Here is a 10,285-nt window from a genome sequence, read left to right as displayed (position 1 = left end):
CTGTGTAATAAGCCGGGCCTCCACATTAGACTCGATGTTATAAACTTACTCTTAAGCAGTACGTATATTATAAACGTACTCTTAATAGTACGAGGAACTTAAGTTTCCTAAATGTACTCTTAATAGCACGAGGAACTTAAGTTTCCTAAAATGGTTTTTAATTGTTTTATTGACTAATACCTTTTCCATTTTACATATCAGATATTTGGACGAGACCATTAAATGGCCTCAGTAAAATACCAAACATAAAGAGTTGGTCTAGTTCTACTAATAGAACCATATTTACTTTCCAACTTTATTTCTATCTGAATACTTCGGTAGCGAGATGGCTCAACCGAATATAGGTTTCTAGGGACTATTAACGTTACCTAGTTGATCCTCCGATCAGCCAACCAGATGTGCCAGTCTGATGAAGGCTAAGTCAGTAATTCTTGATAGTGGCAAGTTATTGGTTAAGACAATAACTAAGGACATCAAGAGTATTTTTATTTTTATATTTATTTTCCTAAAGATAGGAATTTAGGAGTCTCTCGGATTCGCCCCAATGAAACATACCATAGTTTCTAATAGAGCGACAACGAAACACCAAATAAAATCCCTTCGGCGGAAACAGTACTGAGAGGATTATATATAGGCAATGTCTCAGCCTCACAATCCCTCAGAGTATTGCTGTTTTCACGAGGCATACCTAACCTTACTAAATGTCATATTTCGTTTATTTACTTTGATATTTTCACGATACTTAGAATTTACCTACGCGTTTATATATTCTAAGGCTTTAATATCGCCTTGAGAGACCGAATCTTACATATACAGGCACATATACGAAGTTACTCAGATGGGGACGTACCATGGTTGGAAAAGAAGACACATGAAAAAGGTTTTCACACATTGCAATCAATATCAATAGACTTTCCAAGAAACAAGATACAAGTAGACACCATTGGTTCACTATTTTGACTCCAACAGAGAGAACACATACGTCTTAGTATGACTTGACGTACACTCATCATACATCAGGTTCAGACCAACGATGGACAAATCAGCAGCTATAGTGACTAAAACGTTGGTCCCAGTCATGTACACAACCTGCTATCAAAGTGATGACATTAGACACAGAACGAGAATAACAACGTCGCAGATGGCATCATATATGAGCAACGAGCTATTCTCATCGAACTCCGCCACACAGTGGGCCACTACACCAGAGAAGAAACAATGGCCACTACACCAGAGAAGAAACAATAGAGGCTAACGGCCACGAATGTATCCAGATACAGGCACATATACGAAGTTACTCAGATGGGGTGGTACCATGGTTGGAAAAGAAGACACATGAAAAAGGTTTCCACACATTGCAATCAATATCAATAGACTTTCCAAGAAACAAGATACAAGTAGACACCATTGGTTCACTATTTTGACTCCAACAGGGGAAGCACATACGTCTTAGTATGACTTGACGTACACTCATCATATATCAGGTTCAGACCAACGATGGACAAATCAGCAGCTATAGTGACTAAAACGTCGGTAACAGTCATATGTAAACGCGTATTTCCACAGGTTATAACACAACGCTTTATATCTCGATCACACCAACCCAGAGTATGAGGTGCGAATTAATGTTCACACAGAGACTTGATACCCCTGCTACAAAATTGTAAAACAAAACCCAGGCAACCAGCGTTCACGACTACCGTGTATACAGATGGGGCAAAACTTGCGATTTTGACGCAAACACAAATCTCCCCGATTTACTGCATACTTTGATCGAAGATCAACTCACTGACTATAATTCGGAAGCGGAACCATAACACAGACGGCTTTTAGAGTTTTTCAAGCACAGTTGTGGCTTGACAATAACCCTATAAGCTATAAGAGGTCATTAGACCTCAGCAAGACTACAAGCATATAATCGCCAAATTTCAAGGAAGCAATCCGATATCCAAGGTGAAATGAATAAAATGACGGCTCCCTACGGAGGCTCATACACAGCTTTGAAAAAAAAGAGGTGCTGGATACTTCGTCAGAACCTGGATGGCACTAAAGCCCCAGAATACCTGAAATTACATAAAACAGCAAATGAGGGTGAGGAGTACACTTTTAATGGCCAAGTTCCATTCACAGAAGAGACAGACTCTACCTCCTTCTGGACATCTCCCAGCGACGACAGGCGACGCATTACGAGAATACCTACTACCGTGGGTAGATGGAGAAGAAAATTTAGACGCACAAGGACATAGCGAACGCCGATGTTCTTACGCTTTACAGACAACACTTCCGACGCTAACACAGACAGACAAAGTCACTGACGCGCGATCAGCAAGCAACAGGAAACGCACGATTTTTCCTGAGTATGGAAATATTCATGCCAAATACGTTTGCTGCATTTTGTTAGGTCAAGTATCTAAAAGCAGTTAGCTGTTTGTCTTCCACCGTAGTTTATGTTGCATACTCCTTGTGCAAGGCTAAATTTACCAATCAACAAAACGAAAGAAAGAAAAAATACAAATCAACGAAATAAGACTTAAAAATCAACAAAAGCACAAAAATAGAGACCTTTTAAGACGGTCAACATATTCCTTTATGTAGTGCCTCCTTTGACCGCAGGTGCTGGTTTAATCTCTAGAACCAACTAATCCTGTCCCACGACACTTTGGTCCAGCGCTTAAACGATGTAATTATATAAAAATCTCTTAAATATCTGCCACATGCCCTTCACTTAAGAAAAATGTGAACTAAAGAAAAATATGGGCACGTGCTCGTCTAGGTTGATGTGGTGGTCTTCGGGATGGTAAAAATACACAAGATAGTCTTCTCTAACACCTGTACTCGCAAATTATATGTTTGTGGCATATACCTGCCCGTAGTAATTAACGTATAGTTCATGTGTGTTTGTGCTTCATCGTCGGTACGGGTCATATGTGTATGCCTGTTGTGGTTTGAGTATGTATATCAATGTGGCGAGGATAAAAATTAAGAATATATTGCCAACCAGCGTGGATAAAAATTAAGAATATATTTGCCAGCCAGCAGTTATTAAGTCATAGAGATACAATATTTGTACATGACCCTACCGCGGAAGCTTAACTGAAGACTCGCATATGCGTAAAAGCTTGACTGTTAAGGCTCGTATATGCATACGAATGATTGGCGAAACGATATAGGATATGTAGATAATTTTTCCTCCCCGTAACATATACCATCTGGTTCAGCGATATTATAAGGGTGATCCTTCAATATGGGTATTCGTTGAGCTGCGATGGGTATGAGTAGTGATGATGCGCTCTTCTGTTGGCACACTAATGTGTGTGAAGAGTGACTAAGAGCACCATTAAGCTTTGAACAGAGGATCGGCCCGAACTTCGAGGCTGGTGAATAATTGATAATTGTGATGGTTTTATTAAGGTCTTAGGTTTCAATAATCAGCTCATCAAAACCATCGAGTTCATCTTGTATTAGTGCAGCATTTATAAACCTCAAAACCTTTATACTGTGAGTCATCTCGTACAGTATCTTAAAGAGGAAATTGTTTCAATCGCTTTAAAGGTAGGATCTATATATAAATTATTTTGTAATGATTGGGAGTAGTGTTTTTTATTAAAACTTAAGCAAAAATCTTCACGTCCAGATAATGCTATTTAGGATATTAATATCCTTATTTATATAAATAAATATTGTATACAACTCATACTCCGAAGCCTACTATGATATCACTGGCGTTCAGTAGTATTTGAGCAAACGTGGTTGTCATAGCACTGTCAATTTTCAAATCACTGTCAATTTTCAAATTAGATTTCTGCCTGATAAACAATAACAAGTACAAATAAACCTTGTTTCAGGAGAAAGTAAACCGTCTCCTTGTGCGTTAAACCAAAACAAGGTTCTTCTTCCTTTGTTACCTATCTACCCACACTATCGAACGGGATGAACCCGTTTCAACCAGTATATTCTATATACATGTGATAGCACATTACGATAATAGACTCACTCTCGCACCTATGACAAGTTTACAGGTCTCAATAGGTCAATGCAATGTGTTCGCCAGGCCTGATTTTCTGCATTTTTTATAGTAAAAACTCAATAAGGAAAGGGACAAAGAAATAGTGGTTTGAGTGCCGAACCCCAGATTGAATAGTTCACGAGATGATGTTGAGGCCATATGTGGTCGTTGAGAGAATATACGACTTAAAGATTGCCAGGTGGTTACGGGGGCGACGCCAGCTAGAAATCTAGAATTCATAGGCGCGAAACAAATGAACTGCTTGAAGCAGTGCGGTAACAAGATGATCCATATACTTTGCGAAGTAAACTTCCGTTAATCCATGGTGCTCGTATAGAAACCGATACATTTGGAGGTTCTGGACACCAAATTAGTACTATTCTCTGCCATGCAGATCGGGGGAACCGGTCAGCGCCTATCGAGAGACTGTGCCCTTGGGAAACCGGGGAGGGTGGGACCGATCAGCTTGCAATTGATACGAATAGGCAGTGCTGTGTGGGTGAGACTGGAAGACGACTTGCGAGGCTTGACAGTTCCTTATACCAGGCCGGAATCTTTACCCCATGTGTCGATGATGTCTAGGACCTTCTAAATTCAACCGAGTATTCAGGTATTTTGAGCGGTTTTGTTTTTATATATCTATACCTCATAAAGCCAGGGGTTTAGTTTGGGTAAGAGTAGTCAGAGTTTGGGTGAAGATCTAGACGGCCCCTTAGGCTCGGAAATAGGAGGTTGACCAGGTGGGGGGCTATTCTGGTCCGGCTAAAACCTGTGAGTATACTACCACGCGACTTGAGTCTGTACAGATCACCCGTTCCATTGCGACTTATCTATCAAGCTTTTGCACAAAAGTTACACTTTTTTTGTTTAATAAACAATACGAATGCTACCAGAGACGCAACAGCTACTAACCAGTCAGCGGTACCTTCACCGAGCACAGGACCTGCATCTACCAAGAGTAATGCACAAGAGGCTAAGCTGGACGCTTCCAATAATGAATTTTCTTTCACACTTGCGGCTCAGGATACCTCAAGCTCTGATGAAAATTACGGGGACTTAGCAAAGAAGAGATAAGAAACAAAGAACGGGAAGGTGCTAGGGAAAAGGTCGGCTCTAACAATGTATGCATCTAGTCAACTGGAACTATATTTGCGGAATATCCCGAAGGTGGAAATACGTCTCTGAATACAACTTGCCACCATGTTCGATGGCAGTAAGAATCGAACTCATGAGGGAACAAGCAAGCAACCCTATGGACGGTTTCCTTCCGTACCGGAGGCATCGAAGAGCTCCATCACGAAGGGCAAGTTAACTACGCTAGACGAAGTCAAACGAGCTATGCGACCAATTCACCAGATACCAGAGTTGGCAATAGGTAGCTCTAGCAACCGACAAGTATAGACGCAACATGCGCTTACATGAGACCCCAGCACTAGAGTTTTGCTTTTTCTTTGATTTGCTGCAATCTGTGAATTACTTTGTTACCCCTATGTTGAAACGGAATATGTCAAGAATAAATTACGTTCTATATACATTTTTATGGATCCAGTAAAGCATTGGTTGAATATGAGACCGCATCGATTGAGTCGATGTGCTCTCTTTCTAAAGTCAACTCGTTGCTTTATTTGTTAAAGTCAAATTCATTACTTTTTGGTCGAAGTAACTGTTTTTGACTCCTATTAAATTTCTTTCCGAATGCTCCGTGTGTACGTGGCTTTACTGTCGGGCTACAGAAAACTTTATTTGTCCGATAGGCATCGGTATTTGGCCAAAACTTACAACGCTTGTATTTTGCTTTTGGAATGGCTGTCTGTTTCCTGTGACTATGTGGATTTCGAATTTTAGTTTATGTATGCGGTGCTAAAAAAGAGGGTTTAATGTGAATTTGCATGCTGATGTCTATTTTTATGTGAATTGATATTGTCGAGTTTGTCCGAATCCATTAATATCCAGATCAAGTATTCTAGCTGTCCCAAATTACATTAATAAATAGTTATATGTATCGGACACGATATATCCGAGTGCGACGGCAAGTTTCTGTGCTGTACGCTTGAGTTTTCAATATTTAATATAGAGCTTGCAGCGGGTCAGGTAGGATATGCAACGTATATCATTTTATACGGCAATCTATAATTGTTAACCGTAGTGCATCAACTAATTTGCAAGTAATGGGTACGAACAAGAACAAAGCATGTGTAATATATCTTACGGAGGCTGGGGATTGGAATGACTCTTGTCTTAAGCTTTACTTTTATTAATAAACATGTATCTTTCGTCCGAAGCCCGTCCGATACAGCGGCCTTACATTCGACAACAAAAATCCGACCTAGACAAGACAAGGGGCTCGGATTGGGCTGTTAACGGTTTCATGTCGGGGTCACAGAGACTTTTGGATGCAATGAAGCTGCTGGCTCGGGATTCGTCACCTAACAACTACGGATCTAGAATTGTGACTTGCACCCTCCTTTGATATCTGTCCGGGTTGTTGCGCATTACTTGTAACAACATGAACTGGCGCACACCTTACGAAATTCCCTAACACCCACTTTCTGACGATACACTGAGTGCAAGGTTCAACCGCGAAATCAGCTTACAAATGCATATTGTATATATCATGCCGATGCCTCACATAATAAAATATATATGAGGGTTTAAATTCGGATACAGTGCAATTTCACCATTTTCAAAGGCTTGCGGTTTTCAGTGTGTGCCCAGTTCGAGCACAACGATATTTCCAGGAATGCTCGTGTGTGATATGTGTGATAAGGTACTACCAAAATCACATATCTGTTAGAGTAGCTGTTTGAATATTATCACAGTAGGCTCTGTATAGTACTCCGCCCTCATTGCAGCGTATTGTAACAGCGATAATGACTAGTTGCATTTTACCACATATGCTAAACCTTAGCAAACTCACATATATTTAGAGTATAAGCTGAAAAATGTCCAACAATGCTGCCCAGTCACCCTGACAAAACCTATGCATATCAGAAGCGTCGAAATCGTCGGTGAAAAACATCAGAAAATCGATAAAAGCTTCCATTCTATTACAACTACACGTCAAAACCTCTCATCTGACTTATCTGCTTTCACATCGCGAATTTGCTCCCAACTCAAAAACATTGAATAAATAAAGCATAGGTAGCTACCATATGCAAGCGATTGCGATGTTCTCCGAACGACGAACGTATCCCGTTTGTCCAAGCGTTGTTCTCGTTGTCAGCCTTGTCGCTTTGCCCTCTATCCTAAACTGCACAATGGCGATTCGTACCCATACTAGGAGTCGCAATCGTTGATCGGAGGAAATGTAACATCTTCTGCTTTCCTACTGACGACCAGCAATTTGTGACCGTGGGATATGTAACCCTTCACAAATTTCTGCAAAATCGAGAATGATGGTCGAGTTGTGTTGAGAGGATATACCCCCCCCAAAAAAAAGTTATACTCGCAAAAGACAATGAAGGTATACTAGCTTGCCATTATACCATCTTGACAGTAAATATGGTAAGTAAGTAGTAACACACCTTGAAAACAAGAACAGCTACGATACATTCCACTTCTTCAAGGGAACACTTATAATGTACGAATTGAAGGGCAACTCTGAAATCTTCCAGCCTGATCCGGCCGTTGAAAGGGGTACCTGCCAGCTGACACTCCTTGAGCTTAATCAACCACCTGATCGATCACGAATAAAAATTGCTTATCAACACTTATGCTAATTTCAAAAGAGCGTGAGATGAGAAGGTTAGTACGAGGGTTAAATTGCACAATGGACTTCCGCTCGGAGCAACCAAGAAATAGTTTACCTACACTTTTCGGAGAAGGTTGCGGTACGCGACGGTCTTGAGCCTCTCCATCAATAAGAACAAGCCCCTTTTTTCTAAAAAGGATTCTTGATCCTTGAGCGCCATGTTAAACGCCCTGACATCGCCTGCTTTCAATGCATGAACAATACTTTTGTATTGATCCAACTTGTAGAGCTTCAGTAGACCTTCTGTAGGTGTTATGCCCTGTAAATGGTATTCAATGAAGTCAGATGACATAAGCTCCCAGATTTCATTTGGATCAAGCGACTGATCTGATGGGACTTCAACATACCGCATACCATATGATAATGTTTTAGATGCGCAAACAAAAGTCAGCTCCTGCAGAGACTAAAGCACAAGAGTCCGCGTGGGGCACCCACGGTAGGCAAAGTGTATTCGGTTTCCCTGCAAGCTTCTCCTGAGTAGGTGTCTGGCGTTGAATATACAATCAAGCGTGCATAAATTTCCGGTCTAGAGGTCAAACTTTCACATTGATTCTCTGCCATGCAAAAAATGAGATAATTACCTTTAGCAGATTCAAGGGAATCAAATACAGAAGTATAAGTTGTATATTTTTCGGGAACTGTCGAGAGCAGAAATCGAATGCATATCCAAACTGGATGCGGGCCTCATCATAGTTGCCTTTGAAGAAATGTTGGTAGCCCTGTTAGGAGTATCGACAAACAATACGAGCATATTTGAATATGATTGCGTACAAGAAATTTGCTAGCGAATGAAAACCGTCTCATCCAGATGAGCAAGGAGTTAGAACGCAACGCAGCAGCTCGCGCCCACCAAACACTCGAGAAATTGCTATCATCGTCCGCAATCATATTCTTATAGCTCATCTCAATAGAGATTGTTTGCCGTACTATATACTAAACAACATTCAATTCGTAATAAACCATCTTAATAGCCAACACAAGAGCGCAGGGCAAGAATACGAGTACATAGGGCTGCGTTACATACCACAAGATATCGGAAGGTCGTTACGTGCGATATAGGAAACCTTTCATTTATATAAGCATCGTTAAAGTTATTATATATCGTCGCCCGTGTTTGGTCGCACATGCTCAGATTGAGCTTGGAGAACAGCTTGAATAGATTGTTGGCAACAGACAATGATGCCCAACGCCGCGAATTCTCTGATTCGTCTTTATCCATACAAGCCGGTGCAAGCAGCTTCATCATTAGCCTACCAGACTTCTCCTTATACTCGTTTTTTCCAGAGGTTCCCATGTCTGCTTGGTCTGCGAGAACACGCAAGTCTTTCAAAACCTGGTATACACCGGGAAATGATGTTACTTAATGAAAAAACTTTCCAAGAGTTAAAAAAAATGGCGTGCATCTAATACAGTCAATCGTTCAATTTAAATAACGACCACATCAAGCACATAGAGGGCAGGTACCAGCTCCGACACCAAATTGATAGTATAGATAAAGAATTGGAACAAGGAAAAGTCACAATGGGTAAAAAGTGCTAACTTGGGGGCAAATTACAATACATGAACACATTGAAGCCCAGGCTCAGACACACAGAAGTGCATGGCCAAACGAGCACACTAACACTCACCAATCCCAGGGCCGGATTAGCCCACCCGACAGCCTCGTTTTGGCTAAATATTTGTAGAAAGGCATTGCAGAGGTCGTACTCCTGGTGACGCGAGCCAAAAAAAAAGATGTTATTTTAAATTCTGTCATGCGCACGGCTAGCAGAGTTTCGGGAGGCTGCCATAAACTACTGTGTGGATGACCGGATTGTCTTAGATTTGATGTGCACTGTGTCCAACTGGGGATACGACATGCATATACGTACGCAAATGCGTAGAAACGCTGAACGCACATACCCACGTTGAGCCCAAAACCCCCATAATTATCCATAGGCATTTCACAGTGGTTAATCTCATACACACATTCATCCAGGCGCCGCAACTACATCGATTATAAACACTTTCTGGGGAAGAAATCCCGTCACGAATATTTACAACAAAAAGTGGATATTTGAAATACACACAGAGCTAGTTGAGAGCATGCTTACGCCTTTTCAAGCCTCTGGACAATTATAGCCCGATAGTTATTTCCTTATGATCATCAAATTCGACCTACAAATGGGCAAAAATGGTTTAGATACTCGCGCGAATACTAATATTGAGGTTAGAGAACAAATAAAATTACACGCTTGAAAATACTCGATTAAAAGTCGAATACGATAACTATTCGATAACTATTCGATCGAAGATAATATCAACCGTGGACGCCGTTACAGAATGCTCCAAACACGCAAAAGAATACGTACACAAAACCACGTAGACGTGCACGTCTCACTCTATAGAAAGATCGAACCTATGCGTGGATCACACACCCCAATCACATATAAATATAATAGCACACACACAAACACACACACGCACAAGAATACACAAGAATACACACACACACACACACACATATATATATATATATATACACATAC

The 10,285-nt window shown here is 40.9% G+C and overlaps 1 protein-coding gene across 1 annotated transcript in view; it reads right to left on the bottom strand.

The window, feature by feature from the left end:
- Positions 1-6,228: 6,228 nt before the first annotated feature.
- SARC_00256 (hypothetical protein) overlaps positions 6,229-10,285 on the bottom strand; it is a 5,564-nt gene continuing 1,507 nt past the window's right edge. Inside the window, exons 2-7 of the mRNA XM_014306052.1 lie at positions 9,386-9,466; positions 8,782-9,090; positions 8,339-8,476; positions 7,817-8,016; positions 7,531-7,681; positions 6,229-7,384 (exon numbers count right to left, since the gene is read on the bottom strand). Coding sequence (XP_014161527.1) covers positions 7,283-7,384; positions 7,531-7,681; positions 7,817-8,016; positions 8,339-8,476; positions 8,782-9,090; positions 9,386-9,466 — 981 coding nt within the window. The 3' untranslated portion in view covers positions 6,229-7,282. The remainder of the gene's footprint in view (positions 7,385-7,530; positions 7,682-7,816; positions 8,017-8,338; positions 8,477-8,781; positions 9,091-9,385; positions 9,467-10,285) is intronic.

The sequence above is a fragment of the Sphaeroforma arctica genome, assembly GCF_001186125.1.
Source record: "Sphaeroforma arctica JP610 unplaced genomic scaffold supercont1.7, whole genome shotgun sequence".
NCBI lineage: Eukaryota > Ichthyosporea > Ichthyophonida > Sphaeroforma > Sphaeroforma arctica.
This window is presented reverse-complemented; position numbering and strand designations above follow the sequence as displayed.